General features: G+C 43.3%; 2 protein-coding genes across 6 annotated transcripts in view; one reads left to right on the top strand and one right to left on the bottom strand.

Moving 5' to 3' along the window:
• Positions 1–19,645, top strand: part of LOC145508725 (uncharacterized) — a 617,339-nt gene that overhangs the window by 170,492 nt on the left and 427,202 nt on the right. The gene's annotated exons all lie outside the window — the stretch shown is intronic.
• Positions 1–19,645, bottom strand: part of GRIA1 (glutamate ionotropic receptor AMPA type subunit 1) — a 337,441-nt gene that overhangs the window by 21,967 nt on the left and 295,829 nt on the right. For all 4 annotated transcript variants that reach the window (XM_081495905.1, XM_081495904.1, XM_081495906.1 and 1 more), the window contains one exon: positions 18,721–18,968. In XM_081495905.1, coding sequence (XP_081352031.1) covers positions 18,721–18,968 — 248 coding nt within the window. The remainder of the gene's footprint in view (positions 1–18,720; positions 18,969–19,645) is intronic.

Below are 19,645 nucleotides of genomic sequence, written 5' to 3'. Positions count from 1 at the left end.
TTAAATGCACTGTCTTCTTACATGTTTCTAACTCAGTTCTCTGGCAAACTCACCTATCTGGAACATAAAAAAGGACTAGATAGTGTGCAGAGAACATGCACAAGGTCATGGGGTGATCACTGTACTTGTTTTATTGAGGGCTGATTGTGGGCCAGACATTGTATTAAGTGCTTTGCATGCATTGTTTCATTTAATCCTATTTGGTTGTCATATTATTGCTGTTTTCATCCCACAGACAGATACATAACTTGCCTATGCTTCTAACTCAGCTCTGTGTGACTCAAGACCATGTATATAACCAGTGTGCTTCCCAGCTTTCCAAAGATCCTTCCAGTGCTCACTTAGGCCTTTTGGCCCCACACTTGTTGAATCAATTTAAAAACTTTTACTTTGCCTACGGCTCTAACACCCAAGGGTCTGTAGTCTCCAAGCAGAGCAAAGGCAGCAGATGGGAAAAACCACCTCGTAAGCCATTTCAGAAGATGCTAGTTTACAAGTTGACTCTTTTTTTCCTTTTCTTCCTTCTTTCATCCCTTCCAACAAGAATGATGGTCCTAGAATGATGATCGCCTGCAGCTAACTGGTTCTGGTAAACTGTCCTATAATACGTGTTTTCCAGAAGATCCACTATATTGTAAATCAGTGCCATTGGTAATTGATAGTGATACTATCCTTAGAAACAGGTTATGCCCAACATGTTCAAATAGAATTTAAAGAGGTATACATTTGATTGCCAAATATTCCCTCCTAAAAATATTACATTAAAATGAAAGCTAAGAACTTAATAAGAACCCAGAATCATGTAGAATCCAGGATCCTGTATAGCAGAGGCCATGCTCCTGACTAGCAGTAGTTTCTAGACATCTAGATTTCTTGGATGAGGAGAAAAAATAAAGTGCAGGTGGGAGAACTAACACAGGTATACATTAAGTGTTAATTTTGCTAAATAAAAACGTTTAAAGAAACCTCTAACATCACCTCCCTCTAGTTGAATTAAGGACATTTGAAGAATCAAAGAAACAGAAAGGATGACATTTGAGAATAAATTTAGACACACTATTCTTTATTCCCTGTATAATTTGAATGAAAAACAGAATTGCAGGGATCTTGCACGCTTAGTCATTCAGTTGTGTCTTACTCTTTGCGACCCTTTGGACTGTACCCACCAGGCTCCTCTGCCCATGGGGTTTCCCAGGCAAGAATACTGGAGAGGAATACTGGATGTATCTTAGCAAGGCATTTATAAAGGCCTCAAATACTGATGGTTATTACATCTACTTGTTTGAGTAAACCTATCTCTAGTTGAACTTTTCTTATGCCAAATCCTGTGCTTGGAATATAGAAAAACAAGCAAACCTAAAGCAAACAAACAAAAGCAGAATCAGGTATGGTCCTAATTCGGCAGAGTTAACAGTAATCTGAAAATTCCCAGATTTAGACAAATGTTCACTGAAAAGGTGATGATTGTCCTGGGTCGTTAGAGGATGCAGCTAGGCTTGTAATCACTGACATGGTGATTGATGTGCAAGCCATTTACTCCCCAAAAGGGCCAGTGAGCAGAAGACATCCTCAACTTCCTGAGCCCTGACCTTCAGCCACAGGAGCTGATGGACCCAGGGGAGCCTTTATGTCAATGAATTATCTTGGGAGGGAGAAGTTAGAATTCTGGAAATACATTCTCTTGGATGACCTTGTACTCAACTTTGTATTCAACTTTGCCGTGGTGAAGAAGTATATTATCATATATTTGCAGGAAAATTAAAGTTTGGAAAAAGCAAAAACAGCCAAGGGAGATATTTCAGATGATTTTAATTGGGCCTCAACTTATAAAGGGCTAAGGACTGTATTTGGGGCTTTTATTCTAAAGCAGTTGTTCACACTTCCACTCTTTCCTTCAAAACCTTGAATTCAAGCATCTGAGCAGTGCTGGATAAAACAACCGTTGGAGCTGACGCCCAGCCTGCAACGATATGCTTGGCTTCTCCTCCTGCAAAGGAAGCTTTGGTTTTTATCAGACTAGGCTGCTAGGCATCCTGCTCTCCTTCAAACAGTATGTTTCTTCCTGTTTCTCTGAACTTGCATCTTCCTGTGCTCCCGAGTTGTTTCCTAATACCTGGTTGTCCTACAATGCTCCCCATGTTTTGCCTGAATTTTTCCTTGAACAGTTGATTTTTCTTTTAAAATTCCCTGTTATGACTTTCCTGGCAGTCCAATAGTTGAGACTTCACTTTCCAAAGTAGAGGGTGTAGGTTTGATCACTGGTTAGGGAGCTAAGATCTCACTCACCTCGTAGCCAAAAAAACCAGAACATCAAATTCCCTGACAACTAGCAACCAATTCACTGTATTGCCCACCACAGTTGCACGTGCATTAGCCTTAGCCTTTAGTTCAATTATAAAGCCTTTGGAGTAAAGAGTCGATGTCTTCAGATCAACTTCCCAAATACTTTATGAGGGCCCATTAAGTGTCAAGTACTATGCTAGGTACTTAGTAGGGGTACGGAATACCTTGATAGGAATAAAGTTGTAAACCTTATTTTTCAAGGAATATACAGTCTAGTGTGGGAGGGAGAGAAGTTTCTCAATAGCTCATGGAAGAGTATATATGATTTTAGGATAAAGGGTTATGAAAGTACCAAAAATAGAGAGGTTAATTCTGACAGTGGGTGGAAGTTAGGAAACCTTCAGGGACTGCTTTGTGCAAAGGGAAATCAGAAGCCTCGATATAGGAATTACAGGGCCTGGGGAGTGTGGTCATGATGAGGGGAAGATGAGGTTACAACAGCTGAGTCCCAACCGTTAACATCCTTGAATACTAACAAGTCAACATTGTACCTGTGGGCCAGGGAGAAACAGTCGGTGTTTAAGCAGGGAGAAAGAAGCCTCAGACTAGCAGCCCTTCCTTACTCAGCACTTGGTCCTAAGTAAATAGGTATCAACTAATTAGCTGATACAATGACTTATATAAGAGAAACAGACAACATCAAAAGTAACCCTGGATCGAGAGATGACAGAGATAATGGGTCACTGCAAAGTAAACAGGGCTCACTTGAAAATTTGGGATTGATCGTTAGTGGAAGATGAATTAAATTTAATCTCTGAGATGCTGGAGGCCAGTATTAGATCAGGGAGATGAAGCCACAGCGACACAGATTGCTGCTCAGTAGGGTGCCAAACTTTGGAATTGTTGAAGCTCTCTGGGAATTGCTATTTGAAAAGTGTCAATTTGGTAAGATATTGTTGGTGGGACAACTGCTTGTCAGAGAAAAAAAAATGGAAGGAATTCATGAGCTAGAGATAAAGTTGGGATTCAATCAGTGGATCCCAGAGGGCTGGTCCAATGAGCCAGACCGATTGGTGATGAAGCTTTTACTCATCAATGGGAAAATGAGAAAAGAGCAGGGTTGTATAGTGAATTTTTAGGTAGTCGAGCTTTTCCATTGAAAGGACAATCCTTTATGTTCAACTGATGATTTCTTTCCTTCTTTTTTGGTATTAACACATTTCTTCTCTTACTAAATGACATTAATGAGGGATGATAATTTTTTCTTTTGTTTCTTTCCATATCTTTCCTTGGCAAGATATCCCGTTGTCAAGTGTACCATGCTACCCTCATTTCCTTTTTGGACATTGATGATCCATGACCTCTCTAGTCTGGGAACCACTGAGCTTCTAGGGGAAGACTTCAAAGGGCTCTGCATCTGCCTTCAGGAAGGGGGAGTGCAGTTACTGATGAGTGAGGTTTGAAGACATTGAGGGAGAGCCATGAAGGGTGGGAATTTCCATGCCCTGAATTAAATGTCAGTATACAACTAAGTGAGGTTTCCGAGGGGCTCAGTGGTAAAGAATCTGCCTGGCAATGCAGGAGATGCAAGAGATGCAGGTTCAATCCCTGAGTCGGGAAGATCCTCTGGAGTAGGAAATGGCAACCTACTCCAGTATTCTTGCCTGGAAAATTCCATGGACAGAGGAGCCTGGTGGGCTATAGTCCATTGGGTAACAAAGAGTTGGACACAACCAGGCACACACACATACACAAGTGAGCATGGTCATTCTAACTTTTCCTCCCATGAGGTTTGAGGCTTCTGAGGCCCAGGGTGCTCTGTGTGTGCAGAAGGCCTGGCCACCTCCTTTCTTTTTTATGCTTCTCCCTGCACTGGCCATGGCCTGTGGAGAAGGAGATGGAAACCACTTCTGCTGAGGGTTTTGAGGAGCAACCTTCTCTGGTTGTTTCTGTCCCTTTGTTGAGATCAAACCAGGCTCATTTGGCTGGGAGTGAGAGACAGAACTTTGGCCAAGAACCTAAGCTTGTTTGACCTGCTATGCCTTGTGGAGATGGGTGGTTGAGTCTAGGACAGGACTAGGTGTTTGGAGACCTGAATCCTGGACACCATTCTCCTAATTGGACAGTGGTTTCTGAGATGTTATCTGTCCATAGTCCAGTCTGTGACATCATCAGTATGGACCATGTAAGGGAAACACCATCTCTGGGCAAAAAGCTAAGGGTTCATAGGACTATACTGATCCAGTAGCTTGGGGTGGTAAGCAAAGTGGGAGAGGTGAACCAATGACCAAGCAGAAAGAGTGGGTTATATCAGGAGCCTCCATGAAAATGCAGACATCCTCAGGTCTCCTTCAGAAATACAGGTAGGCTCAAAGTTGCCTTCACATTGGCCATTCCAGGTGGTTTTTCCCTTGGTTGAGTATACCCAAGTGATAGATAGTTCTGTGATCTTATGAGAAGGACTGTTGGCCATGCAGTGAGTCAGTCAGAACACAGAGGTTTTGTCTTTGGTTTCTGACTCTACAAAACAACACAAAGGAATTGGTTTAAAAGAAAAAAAGGAAAAAAAAGCAAAACACGTCTTGCACTCTGTTCTGTCTTCACTCCGGGGTGGAGGAGAGTCTGAAGGTCTGATTCAAGTCTCTCACTCACTCTCTGATCAAGTTATATGACACGTCCTGTAACTATCCCTAGAGTGACCAACTGGTTCCCGATGGCCTGGAGGTTTCCTGGCTTTAGCACTGGAAATTGCACATCCAGGGAACCTGCTCGGTGCTGAGCAAACCTGGACAGCTGGTCACCCTAACTGTATCTCAGTTTTCTACTTGTAACATGGGAATAATTCTCCTGCCCCAGCTGCCTGTAGTGTGAGAATCAAATGAGGTGACAGAGGTGAAAGTGCTTTGAGATTAAATCTGGGCAAATTCAAGTGACTGGATTGGATGTGCCACAAAAGCCATACCCTGGTGTGTTGGTACATGCTCGGCATGGCACACTTGGCCACTGTGGAACCTACTCATCTTTCAAGCCTCTAATGTATGTTATTCTCTGCAGTGCTTCCCGTGATGACCCAGACAGAATGGATCTAGCCTTCCTTTCTTTCCTGCTGTACTTGATGCCCCGACATAGCAGACTCGGGACTTCATTATCCGTCATCTCCTCCAGCCAGATTGAGATCTCTTTAATGGTAGGGACACCATAGCTCACACAGTAGCTGCTTGAGAAATGTTTGCTGAATGAAGGAATGCTTTTCAGTTTCTAAGACAGATGTTGTACCACCTGTTAATTGAACCTTCAGAAACTAGTTTTACATGTGTAACATGTGTTTCTGGCCCTGTAACTTTCTTTAGGGTCCTATGGCTAAGATTATCTGTTGAAGCCTAGAGATCCAGATGGGGACCTGAGGTCTGGCCCCTCCAGCCAGGGATTCTACAGACAGAAGGCATTTTGAAGGCATCTTTGACCCCCAGGCCACCCCATATTGTGAGAAGCAGGTGTCACCAGTTCATTGGCAGCTCATAGTAAACCACATCTGGTCCTGTAATGCAGGCCCATTTGCCAGCAGCAGCAGGCAGGCGGCTCTGTGTCAGCCACCTCAGAGATGCTTGACAAAAGATAATGGAGGGAATGAATGAAAGTCTTCCCACAAATAATAGAGGGAGTGGAAACACCATTCAGGATGAGAGCCAGCCTACTGGCCTCATCTCGGCCACCTCTGGTTCAATGAAAGGAAGAAAAGCTGGGCTCATTCTAAGGACTGGCTAGCAGAAGACAGACGTCAACGTGAAAAGAAGGCTGGGCAGACCAGCAGGACTGTTTTCTTCATGACTTTAAAATGCACAGGGTCAGAATGTAGGAGAATGGTTTCCTCCAGTTATAGGTAATGGCTCCCGGGGACGAGAGGCAGCTCTGATCTCCCACGTCCTCCCGCTGGGCCTGAACCTGTCTCCAGCTCTCTCTCCTCCTCCTCCCCTTCTCCGCTACCACCTCCAGCCCCTCATCTCTTCCTTCAGCAGCTCCACTCCTATCTGTCTTGTAAAATGGGATTCCGTGAGAGATTTTCTATGAGAAAACGATTCCCTTGAGGAAAAACAGTGGAACACAGATGGAAAACGAATGCATGAATTAGCATCCTTTTCACTCTTGTACTGTACCCTTGATGTATCTTTTACCTGAAATACGTCCTCCCCATCACTGTTTCAAGGCCTCGTTTAGGGACTGCTGCTTCCTGCTGGAGGTCTTGCTAGAACTAACCCCTACCTGCATGCTTTTCCCACAGTGCCTTGTCTGTTGATTGTTCAGTCAGCTGATCTGTCTGTCCATCTGTCTGTCTATCTTTATGATACTTCCTTTCTTCTTGGCATTAGTGTTAGTTGTTACTGTGTGTCCTCTCTTTCCTCTCCCTTAGCTGTGATGAGCACTCAAAATTTCAATAGTTCATAGAAGAATCACTATTTCTTTTGAAAAAATGAGAAGTTCTGGCAATGTTTCCATATGGCATTGCTAGAGCAGAACTGAGCAGAGCCTGTCCCCTCTACACAGGCATATACTCTTTTGTTCACTAAGTCCCCACCAATTCCCTAGAGACTGTCACTTTCCCATTTACAGCGTAGTGGAGTGGATAAGGGCATAGGCTCTGAAGCTGCACTGTCTGGGTTCAAATTCTGACTCTGATATCTACTAGCTGGATGACCTTTGATAATTTACCTAACCTCTTGGTGCCACTGATTGATTATCTGTAAGAGATTCTTAATAGTACCTATGTCACTGGGTTTCTGTGAGGAGTACATGAATTAGGGAAGACATGTGAAGACTTGGCGAGTCTTGCCATATATATTAATACCTCAATAAATATTTAATTACTATTTACCCTAGTATTTGCACTGTGGTTTTGTTTCTTAGAGTAGAGGAAGTATTGCCTATACTTAGGCCTCTGTTGAAAATGAGGAAACTACATACATATTTACCTCTAGTGCATTTCATTCATTTTCTTTTCCAGGCCCCTGGGGGCGTGCAAAGTTGCAGTCCCTGCATTAGATCTTGGGACCTAGTCTTGGAGGTGCCACTGTTGTGATGTATTCATCTTTGCTTTCCTTAAAAGTATGTACTTAGTGCTTTGCGAATATTATACTTGGGGTGTTGGTAGAGTTCAGTTGCCTGATCATGGTCATATACTTTAATGCTGCGTCTAGGAAGATCACTGGTAACAGTGAAAGGCACTATTAAGTCCCTTTAAAGAGCTGGTTCATTTACTTTGTGTTGTATGGTCTATGCAGTAAGACTAGTATTTCCTGGCTCTCTGAAGTAGACAGAGCAAACACATCAACTAATTTGATAACCTGCTCATAAAGTCACAATATACATGGAAGTTGGCCGGATAGAAATCAGTGCATGTGACATGCAATCAATAGGAGTTTCCTACAAGCTACATTTTCCTTTAGGTTCTGTGGGACAGTTGGCCCTTGCTTCACTGAATTGTATTTTGAATTATAGGTGGAGAGAAATAAAAAGCAGTAAGAGGAAAGAGACTGGAGTGGGAAAAAGTAGTGTTTATGGGACACAGGGAGACTGGCTTGACTAGTGCTATGAATTTTTTTTTAAACATTCTTCCAGAGAAATAAATTTCATTCCCATGGGAATAGAGAATATGATTAAGAGGTCATTATGCTCTTTTTCTGCTAGTTGTCTGTGCTGAGGAGGGATGAATAATATATGTAAATTTTCCCTCCTGACTTTCTTTTGTTTGAAAACTGCTGGCTTACCACCCCCATCCAGTTGGGAGGATGTGGTTTCTTTGGTTAAAGATTCACCTGAGTCTTTGTCCCTTATCCTCCCCAAGGGAGAGACTGTTTAGGTATGATGATCCAACCGCGATTGCAGCCCACGGGACCATTCATAAGACGTTGCTGAAACAGATGACCCAGAATTTCTGTGCTCAACTCAGGACCATTCCCTACCCCTTCGTTTCTACCTGCAGACAAATAGAAGGAAGCAATGGCTTTCAGTTAAATGTTTGTGATACCCAGTGTAAAGGGAATAAAGCTATATATCTAAACAGTTCTGTTTCCTGGTATCCTGCAGTTTCTGCCCCTTTGCAATAAAAGGAAGCCAAGAAGGGTCTGGCTCAGAGAAGGTAATCACCACTTATTTGGGTCAGTCCCCAAACTTACAGAATAGATGCTGCTCCCCTGGGAGTAGCACGTTGAGGGGGACATGGGGGAGCAAAGGGGATTAATATCCAAGAATTCCGGAGGCACCTTGAGCTCTTCATAAGTGATTGCCTTTGTCCTAAGACAATCCTGCAGGGTTTCAGGATCCCCAATGGGAAGATGAGAAAACAAAGCCTCCGAGAGATTAAGTGATAACAGTTCTTAGTCACTAAATGTGTGCCAGGCACCGTGCTAAGCACTTCATAGCATCTCACTTAATCATTTAGCAACCACCGAAGTTTACGATAGTGCTACCTTCATTTGTTATATTTGGGAAAATTGAGACTTTGGGAGTGGAAGTAACATGTCTGAACGATTTTTGTCATTAACTGGCAGCCCTGGGATTTATACTGAGTCCTAACTTCAGGGCCCTGACAATCAGTCAGTGGTCCATACTGCTGCTTGGTACTTCCCTAAGGTGACAGGATTGTAGATGTGAGAGGCAGAGTTTGAACAGGGTCTGATCTACACAAAATTCATTGCTTCTGCTATCCACAATCCCCAAGAGATAGAGCTGGGGCAGGTATTCAGTCCTTCCCCATCCTGGTCTGCCTTTGTGTAACAGCAGCTGTCTTGGGAAAAGCAAAAGACTGGGCAAATCTGAAATAAAGTTGCTGAGGGGAGAGAGGTGGAGGGAGGAGGATAGATTGAGAGAAAGAGAGAGAGAAAAGAAGTGCTATTTTTGACAGCATCAGCCTCTTAAAAGAAAGCACCATGCAATTTGTGTATCAGCGGGAGAACACAGTGCTCGGGCAAGCAAATCACAGCCTGCTCTGGGCTGCTGTTCTCACCACGGTCAAGCCCATTTGTTTCCTGTGTGGTTACTCTCCCCAGATCTTCCTTGTCACCTTGCTCTCTCCACTCTCCTCCCCTCTCTCCTTAATGTGCCGCTCTGCAGGTTAGGAACTCCTCCACTAGGCATGATAAAAACAGAGCCCTAACAGGAGTAAGTGCACATTTGCCTTTGTGATGCCGCCAGGATGTTCTCAGGATACCACCTTACAGGTGGCAGAGGCAGGGAAGTGTGCCTCTGTTAGCACGGAGTGGAGGATGTAGGGGAAAAAAAATGGGTTTTGTAATTAGGGTTTGTACTTAAGCTCTGTCCCACGAATCACTCTGAGAACGTGGGCAAAGCATCACCACTCTGAGTCTTAGCTTCCTAACCTGGAAAGGAAAATGATAACTTCTAAATTCTCCTAGATGAGGGGAGGTTGAATGCTGGAACATTGCTAGGGTACAGAAGGCACCCACCCTGCCTGGCATATAGTAGGTATGAAATGAATACAAGTCTCCTCTTCTCTTCTTTCCTCTTACATACAGTGTAAAGTGGTCTGCTTTTCATCATTGAAAGAAGTCAAAAGCACTGTGGAGTTTCAGGAAGCATATAACGCTTTCAGGGATGTTTTTGTTTCAATCCATCATGGGCAAGCAGGGAAACTTAAGAAGCGATGGATGTGCCCCTTTCCATTGTTAGACAGAGGACAGTGATATCAGCCCATGGTGTGACCTTGACCCTTGCACTGTGTGCCCACCTAAAGGCAAAGGGTGCAGAAGGAAGGAAGGATTCCCTAGGGAATTCAAGCAGCTCAGCTAGCCAGCCACCTCCCTTTCTGGAACCTCACTTTTCCTATTTGTATATTGGTTGTAAAAATGTTAGTTGCTCAGTTGTGTCTGACTCTTTGTGACCCCATGGACTATAGCCTGCCAGGCTCCTCTGTCCATGGGATTTCCCAGGCAAGAATACTAGAGTGGGTAGCCATTCCTTTCACCAGGGAATCTTACCAACTCAAGAATCAAACCCGGGTCTTCTGCATTGTCAGGCAGATTCTTTTCCGTCTAAGGACTAAATTGTGTGTGTGTGTGTTGGGGAGAGGATAAATGATCTTTTCCTCCAAATAATCATTTCTTCCTGACAGTTTCCCTCTTTATATCCACTCTGGCCTCATGGTTGAGAAGATCCCAACCTGGGATATCACATTGCCTGAGTTGAAAACCCAGCTTTCCAGTTTCCACGCCAGGTCACCCTGGGCAGGCTCCATAACCTCTCTGTGCCTCAGTTTCCCAAATTATACAATTGAGATGAAAACAATATTACCTTCCCAGGGTTGTTGTTAGGATTACATAAGCCAGTGCACATCTCATACTTCAGAGAAGTGCCTGGGATGAGTCAGTGCTTGCTAAATGTTAATAGTAGGTCTTAGCACCACCACTAAAAGGCTAAATTAACCCCCCACCCCAACCCCAGCTTGGGCTTGTGTATTGGGCTAGGGCACCAGTCTCCTAGAAGGTTTCTCTGCATTTTCTCTAATCCATCCCATGTGTCCTGACCTGAGAAGCTTCTGTATTGATGCAGCACTCCTCTGGCAAACCTCCAGTCTCTATTCAAACACACGAGCACACACACACTTTCTCTTTCTGCTTCCCTCTTGGTCCCTCCTTTCTTTTTTTTCCTCTCTCCCTTTTTATCCCCCAATTCCCTCCCTCTCTTCCTTTCTCACTGGCTCTTCTGAAGATACAGGCAAATTCAGCCTCTCTTCTGAGAGACCTTTGTCTCTGATCAGGACTGACCTGGGTCACAGAGTTCAGGGGGTTACCATGACAACAAGCATCCCTGGCTACCCATCAGGAGGCAAGGACCGATTGAAAGGGACTGTCATTTCCCTGGGACATACTGTATTTATTCTCAGCAGCAGACCCCGCACCAATACCATACTATGGGAAGAGGGTGGGAGGGAGGAAGAGAAAGAACTATCAGGGTTTTATTTTTTTTTGAAAGTGTGTTCTCTGAGGGGGAGGACACAGATTGTTCTCAGAGAGAGACAATTTATTTCTAATACAGAGGGATGAGGGTGGGGCTCATGTGTATTTCTGATGAACACAGTTGGTTTCACAAAGAAGGAAAAAATAAGTTATTTGGCCCAAAAGTGATTTTGTGATAGGTCTAATGGGAGGAGGATTGGGGTGGAGAATTAACATTAATGAGTACCCTCTGTGACAAGCACTTTATGTTATTTCATCAGAACTCAGAGTAACTGCAATAAATTGTTATTACTCCAGTTTTACAGAAGAGAAAACAGAGGCTCATAAAATTATAGTGACTCACCAAGCTAGATCAAACTGCTGGTAAAGTAATGGCCCTTGACCTTGAATTGATGTTGTTTGACTCCATGGATCATGGTTTCGACACTATTCAATGCAGTTTCCCTGTCATTCTCCCATCATAGTCATCTTCCTTTTGTTTCCAAGCCACTGCTTCTTCAGAAAACATGTAGAATTCTCTTCCCTGACCTCTAACCTTGTCTCCCAAAGTGGACTGCTGTCCACCATAACAGAATCACCAGGGGACTTGTGGAAATTGAACATTCCTGGACCCCACCTAGATCTGCAGAATCAGGTATCTCAGGAATCAGAGTCTAGAAAAGGGCATTTTAAACCAGCTTCCCTAGAAGATTTTAAAGCGTACTGAAGTTGGGAAGTGGTTCTTTACGGCAAGTCAACACCACCAAAACAGATTTTGTTTATTTGTTTCCCAGTTATATTCTCAGTCAATATGACTCTAAAAGTAGAAAAATCTTCTTAATTGCTTTGAAGATACAATAATGTCATGTGGTCTCACTGTGGAGGTGGGCAGCTAGAAGACCTTCAGTCCCTGGAAATGAGACCACTCCCCATAAAACCTTGTGACATCTCTTCCTGAGTCATGGCCTTAACCTCCGTCCTTTTTTTTAGCCAAATGCCAATGCAGACAGGTGATTCTTAGGAGATATTTTCTAGCCTTGGTTTGTGTGAAGGGAGAAAAATATATTCATTCAGTAGGAATGCTATTGAGACTAAAATGTTGATGAGCAATCTTGAACTTATGTCCGATTAAAAACTAAAACAGATATAAACAAGCTACAGTCAGTGCTGGCCTTCTCTAGTGACTCAGACAGTAAAGAATCTGCCTGCAGTGCAGGAGGTATGGGTTCGATCTCTGGATTGGGAAGATCCCCAGGAGGAGGAAATGGAAACCCACTCCACTATTCTTGCCTGGAGACTCCCGTGGACAGAGCAGCCTGGTGGGGTACAGTCCATTGGGTGCTGAAGAGTTGGTCACGACTAAGTGACTAACACTTTCACAGTCAGTGCTATAGGAAGAAGACATAATTGGCATTCTCCATCGTTTCTACTCCAGTGCCAGGAATTCTGTACCCCTCCCAGCCTTTCTCAACCTTCTAGTTGCCCTAGAGGTAAAATTGAGGTGGGTTAATAATTCTGTTTGGGAGGTAAACCCCATGTCTGCCTGTTTTCTGTCCTTGCCAGAATCAGTTTGTACCTGGTTATTCCTGAAGAAAGTGCCTATAACAGACTTCTTTCCCAAACTACCAAGTCTTAAAGTAAGATTTCAATGACAAACATAGAGCCACTTCTTCCATCTGTCCCCATCTCCTTATGATCTGTAACCACATTCATTATCTCCTACCCAAATGACCACAACAGCTTTCTAAATAACCTTCCCTGCCTGTAGTCCTCCTCACTTTGGTCCATCTCACAAACCACTGCCAGGATCATCTTTGGGAGTCTATCTGTCATGGTCCCTCCATCAGTGGCCTTCAGTGACCCCTACTGACATCAGATAAAAAATACAGAGACATTTGAAATCCTTTTCACTGTGACCACAACCTGTCGCTCTTGCTTATTAATGTGCACGCTAGTTCAAGTGGATTCTTGTTCCTGAAAACAAGCCCTGTGTTTTCCCACCGCTGTGTTTGCTTTTCCTCTGTCCCCTCCACCAGGAGTCCCTTCTCACCTATCATGGTTTCTTCAGGGGCCTATCTTGGTTGTTACCTCAGCCTCGAAACCTTTGGAAATCGTCCCATTCCGATGTTGACTCTTCTCCTCTTGCATGTCCAACTCTCTTAGGGCATTGGGTAGACTATCAGGTATCTATATAATACTGCTAATGAGCTATGCTTGATCATGCATCATTTAAGGGCTGGAATCGTGTCTCTCTCACCACTGATCCCTGAAGTGCAGCACACAGTTCTTTGTGTGAAGAAAAGGAATCTGTGAAGCTGCATGGAAAGCACAGGGAGTGGGTCTTAGACCCTCACCCACTAAGCTGCACTCTCTTCCTGTCACCTTGGCCCACACATCCGGCATGGACAACACATGTGACAGAACACAAACACGTCATGATCACAGGGACCAGAGAAGACTCCGTGTAACCACAGTCACAGTTAAAGACCAGGCTTTGACCAATGTCCCAGTTAGGGTATAACTCTCAGCAAATCCGTTAAACCCCTGATAGATGGTTTGTGAAGGAGCGTCATTACTTGAGATTTTAACTCAGGCCAATCTGGTGTAGATTCCTTCTTGGGTTGGGAAAACAGGGGCCATGCTCCCTTAGTTAGGAAATTTGAACACATCGCCTCCAACTGAAGGCAGTATTTATCATAATAAAGAAAAGAAACTTCAGACCAGCAGATACATTGAGTTGGCAGCAGAAGTTGGCAATAGATCACAATTAGTGGGTTTACCAATTATCTTCCCCCAGTGACCGGCATTGGCTGTGCAGGTCTTTATCCACAACCTCAGGGCTTCGGAAACAAAACTCAGCCCCTCACCCAACCCCCAGCATGCAGGGACAGCCAACAAACAGCATCTGTTTCAAAGAAACGCCACCTGTCCAAATAGAAAAATCAAGCGCTGAACCACCTCGTTTCCCGAGTATCTGTTTCCAGAGCAGAAGAGACAAACACACCATTCTGTCACTGACACAGCCTTTTACCCCTCCGTAGGGACACGCCTGGCCCCTGCCAAGTAGACTTGGCAAGTTTTAGAGGAACATTTGGGCCTTAGCTATCAGTTCTCTGACCTTATGGGGCAGAGCTGGGTGATCCGCCTTGGAGGCGCCTGAAGCTTCTTGGAGGCAGGCTGGAAGGGAGTGAATGCCCTGCAGGTGTGATCAGGTCTAGCTTTCTGGAGAGAGCAGGTGGTGGAGAGGACCACCAGGGAGGTCCTTTCTTGCCGTGGGCCCTGGCACTAAGTCTGGAGCACACCTTCCTGTGAGGACTGCAGGAGTCCCACCTTTCACAGGGTGGAAGAGAAGTTTGCAACATCTGTGGTGTAAACATGCCTAAAGAGTCTGCAGTTTTGTGAATGGTTAGACAGTGTTTAGAAAAGTCTCTTCTGTGATTCTAAATACTCCAAGGACAACACTGATTTCCTCTGCTGTATCATCTTTAAGCACCTTGAAGCCCCTTTTCAATGGGGACCAAAGGTATCGTGTATCAATACTACCCCTTTACACCGCTGCTCACTTCCCATCTCTGCCACGCGGAATCATTTGCTGGGATCAGATCAGTGGGTCTGAGATTGTTGTGGCAGGCACATGTGTCTGTGGCAGTTCATTTGCCATGACTCGCTGGTATTCGACCATGCCTGGAGGAATCAGCATCATCTGGCCGAATGAGGCAGAGACGTGAAGGAAACCTGGCTGGACTGTGTATGTGCATATGTGGTTATTTACTCATATTTTCTGAGGCTGTTTGGCAATGGTGTGTTTCCTGGGACCTCTACACTACTGGTTGCTAGAATGATTCCTTTTATTGCAGAGATGAGAAGTAGAATCCCATAGAGGGAGGAGGGATTTTCCCAGACCAGCAACTCAAGGCCCTCTTAGGATGAGAGTTGCTCTTCTGATTTTGAGTCAGGGAGCCCCATGGCTATCATAAAGATTGCCAATGGAGAGCAAGGAGAACTGGGAGAGTGCTGTGGGCATGTGGCCACCATTTATGTATTCTTGACTTGCACATCAACCATCAATGGTCTGACTTGGAAGGTGTTCCTTTTCATTGCTCTTTCCTTTTTATCTTGCTCTTTTTTTCTCCAAACAGTAAATGACTTGTTATGTCTTACAGAGATATAAGCAATAGAATTAAGTATTTCTTTAATATAGAGTTGAACTATTTTCAATACTTATCCCAGAAAGAAACTTTGATCAGGTGAAACCCATAAAGGCAGTGTTACTGCTCAAAAAAGTGGTGCATTAAAAAAAGAAGTGCATTAAAGTGAGCATTCACTATCACCTTTAGGCTTCAAAGTGGTGATGGATGCTCTGGGCTCCAAAAGTCCGCTTGCAAATCTTTGAGTTGATGGTATTGTTTGACTCATGTACATAGGTACCGGGAAACCTGGTCTAAGTCCAGTCTTCTGCCTTTAATGGTGCTGTTAGTCATGGATCCCAGCACAGTGTTAGAGTAAGTACAACCATGGGCTCTGAAGTCAGACTGCCTGGACTTGAAATCTGGCTCCTTTATTAGCTGTGTCTACTTGATCAGGTAACTTAATTCTGTGCTGCTATTTCCTCATCCGTTCAATGGGGATGGTGGTACTTCATAGGGAAATCAAGAGGATAATATGAGATAATGCACATAGCGCAGTGTGTGGCATGTGGTAGGCAATCACTCAGCAGTAGCTTTTATTACAGTGGAAAGCCATTTGAATTGCCAGATGACCTGAGATTTGTGTTCATGTTACTGACTTTGTCACTATGTTCCAGGCATCCATGTGTGGGATAGGAAGATGAAGGTAATGTATTGAGTGGGCAATTCATGTCACTTTCTGTACCTTTCCCTTGCCTCTAACTTCGCATCCAAATATTTGTATCAAATGAGGTCCCTGACTTAATAAAACCTTCAGTAAATTATAACAGTGCAGCATCATTGGTGTTCCTGGACCTATAAAAACGCATTCTCTACTTTGGGCCTTTCTAGGGTGATGCTTTGTAAGTATCTCAAAGTCTCTTGCCAAGCACTGTCCTCTGGATCCTCTTTGAACTTTGCCTAAATGTGTACAAAGAGCCTTTTAAGTTCTTCCAGACAAAAATGCATGATTTATAAAGTACCAGGCCATTTTGTTTCCTGTTATTAGGTCACATTCAATTATTTTTATATTCCTACAGATATGTTTATTCCCTGATATTTGGACAGTTAACAATTCTTCAATATATTTTCATTTCTATTCAGATAAGGACAAAAATCCTTAACAAAATCTATTTGCACTTTATCATTCTCCAGTCATAGCTAAACCTTCTCTCTTAGTTATTAACTGTGTTCTAGGAGGATTTAGCTTCTTTTGGTTTATCAGCTGTACCATAATTTCTTGTGTTAAGAGTCTTTGCACATGCTGTTCCCTCTGCCCAGACTGTTCTTTACCCCTCCCTTCACTGAACTTACTTAACTCCTATTGATATATCATATTTCAGCTTGGAAAAAAGTATCCTTGGAAGAGTCTTCTCAGCCACATCCCACCCATCCTGCATTCCAGTTGGATCTTGTTATCTCTGGGTGTATTTGAGATCTTCTCTGTGTCTTTACTGTTCTATAGTTTTCACTGAATCACCTGCTGGTTTTCATCTTTTTATTCAGCTTGGGAGTCAAAATTTTTGAATCTGAGTATTTATGTTTTCCATAAATTCTGGAAAATTCCCTTCAAATATTACCCCTGCTTCACCCTTTCTTGTCTACATCTGGAACTTAAAGAAGATGCACCTGGGTTTTTTTTCTCTCACATCTCTTCACCTCTGTTATATTTTTTTATTTTTCTATGTGATATTCTAGGGAATTTTATCTGATTTTTTCTGGTACACTGATTTTCTCTTCAACTCTGTCTAATTTGCTGTTTAACACTTCCACTGACATTTTATATTAATGACTACTTTTCTTCTCTAAATCCTAACTGGTACTTTTCCAAATATGTCTGGTCTTTTATGATAGTGCCTTTTTCTTTTAAAAGTATTTTTGATTGCTTTTATGTTTTTACTTTTACTTCTGATTCTTGCTCATGTAATATATGTGTCACATAATTTATAACTTTTTCCTGCGTAGGGCAGCCTCAGGATAATTAGCTTATTACTGTGGTTTTGATTTCCTTTTTGATGTAGAGATTTCTTAACTTGCATTTAAAAGGCTATTTGTTACATCTTTCTCCAGTATATCTAGGTGTTTTATAGTGGGAGTTTTATTCTGCCAAATTGTTGAAAGTAGGTGTCCTCTACGTCATGTTATATAGACTATCATAATAGTCATGGACCATTAAACAATAATCATCTGTTTAATGTCTTTCTTCCCTTTAAGAATGTAGTTCCATGGGGACAGGGACCATGTTTGTCTTACCCCTAAATTGTAGCTCCAGCTCCTAGCCTAGTGCCTAGATTGTTGTAGGGATTAACATTATTGAAATAAATGAATGATATGGATGCAGAGGTGGCTCTGGATGTCATGTCATGATGGGTTAGGAACCCCTCTACATTTTTTTACAACCCTTTACACACTCTTACCTTTCCTTGAATGCTACTCTTCCCTAAAATGATTTAATCCCTCTGTAATTGACATAATATCTTACAGGTGACTTCACACTGTATTGCCTTTAATTACCTTCTGTATAGATTATTCCATTTGAACCTAAAACCACTTTAAACCTAGGAAAGGATTAGGTGATTATCCTCTCTTTATAGATGAGGATTCTGAAGGTTGGGGAGATGATATATCTTACCTTTTGTAAGACAGTCATTAGTAAATCTCAAAGTTAAATCTAGGCCTTCTGACTTTAGTTCTATAAGACTCTGCCATAACTCTTTGGAATGCATACCAGAGGCTTTTAATGTGAAAATAAAGTCTTCTTTGCTTCTTTCCTGAACTACCTATTTCTTGCTCAAGAAATCAGCATCTAGGACAGAATGGGTGCCGACACTCAATTGGTGTCATTTCAGTTTCCATGGCTAGACTCTTAGGACTCAAATGACTTGATTTTTCATTTGGACCACATGTTTGTTTCTTTGGAGACAAACATTACAAACCACCTTCTGTCAAAGAATCCAGGTTGCTGGAGAACACTGTTTGTGGCCTAGTTGGATGTGGAGGTGTCTGGTAAAGGGTGGCATGTTGCAAGTCACACAATAGAAACACAAGGTTCATCAGTGTTGAACATTGGGAGGGGTGAGACGAGGCATGGAGAGGGAACACACGGCAGAGACAGTCAGAGCAAGCTGAGGCCCCCGGGTCAATTTCCAACCTCCGGGCTGAAGATTGCAGGTGGCTAGAATCTCCCAGGCCCACAGGTATCCAAGAAGAGACCTCTCGACAGTTCCCGTGTGGCACTGGAGCCATGTGGCAGACCCGGCAACTTCCTTTCTGAGGCAGGGAGGGGAGAGGGAGTACCGAGGAAGCAAATCTTGGCTACTTACCTCAGGGCGGACCCCTTGGGCGTCGCAATGCCATAGCCTTTGGAATCCAAGTTACCTCCCACCTTCATGGTGTCACAGGGTTTCCGCTGCTCAATGTACTCATTCATGGTGGATTCTAGAAGGTAGGCATATTTGCCTTTGGATTTCCTTACTCGGATCATACCCTCCTCTGTGGTCCGCACAAACACGGATGGCTCTGCTGACTTCATGTACGTCCACATCTTCTCAAACACGGCGATTTTAGACCTCTGTCCGGGGACAGAACAAAGCTGGGATGAAGCACGGGCTGCGCTTGGCATGGAGGTCGGCGCACACACACTAATGAAGAGCTGAATGTGGCTTGATCACACATTCATGAGCGAGATTAGCTCAGGAAGAAACAAATTATGAGTGATTGCAAAATAAGAGGCTCTAATTAGTACCAGTAGGCTCCACAGTACAAATATCTTGCAAATACAGAATGAATAGGAGAACTCAGAATCTTTTAATTACTTCTAAGTAGTTAGATTCCTCTTAAACATGGGAAGAGTTAAGAAACTAGGGTTCTGTCTGACTCTTAAAGACATCAAAGGACCTATCTATTGTTCAATAAGGTCATATTTACACAGTCCTGAAGAAGTGGAGAGCTGACTACAGTTGGAATCTGAGTTCATCATTAAAAGACAACAATAAAGGATTTTTAGATCATAGGTGCCAAGTTACAGTCACCTCATATTGCAAGACTGTTCTCAGAATGTAATTTGTTGTCTGATAAAGTTAATAACTTGGGACTTGATATGGTCTTCTGCTAACATTTCAAAAGCCTCTAACACCCAGCTAAGCTGCTTTCCGCCTGAACTCATTTTAGACCTTCCTTCCTTTGTGACTTCACCTCGTTTGTTCACTCCCCTGGAGATGCTGGTTCTCTCCAGCCACATTCCACTCA

Source organism: Giraffa tippelskirchi, chromosome 6 (assembly GCF_054371585.1).
Source record: "Giraffa tippelskirchi isolate mGirTip1 chromosome 6, T2T-mGirTip1v1.2.pri, whole genome shotgun sequence".
Classification (NCBI taxonomy): Eukaryota; Metazoa; Chordata; class Mammalia; order Artiodactyla; family Giraffidae; genus Giraffa; species Giraffa tippelskirchi.
The sequence above is the reverse complement of the archived record's forward strand: the minus strand, read 5'-3'. Positions and strand labels throughout refer to the sequence as shown.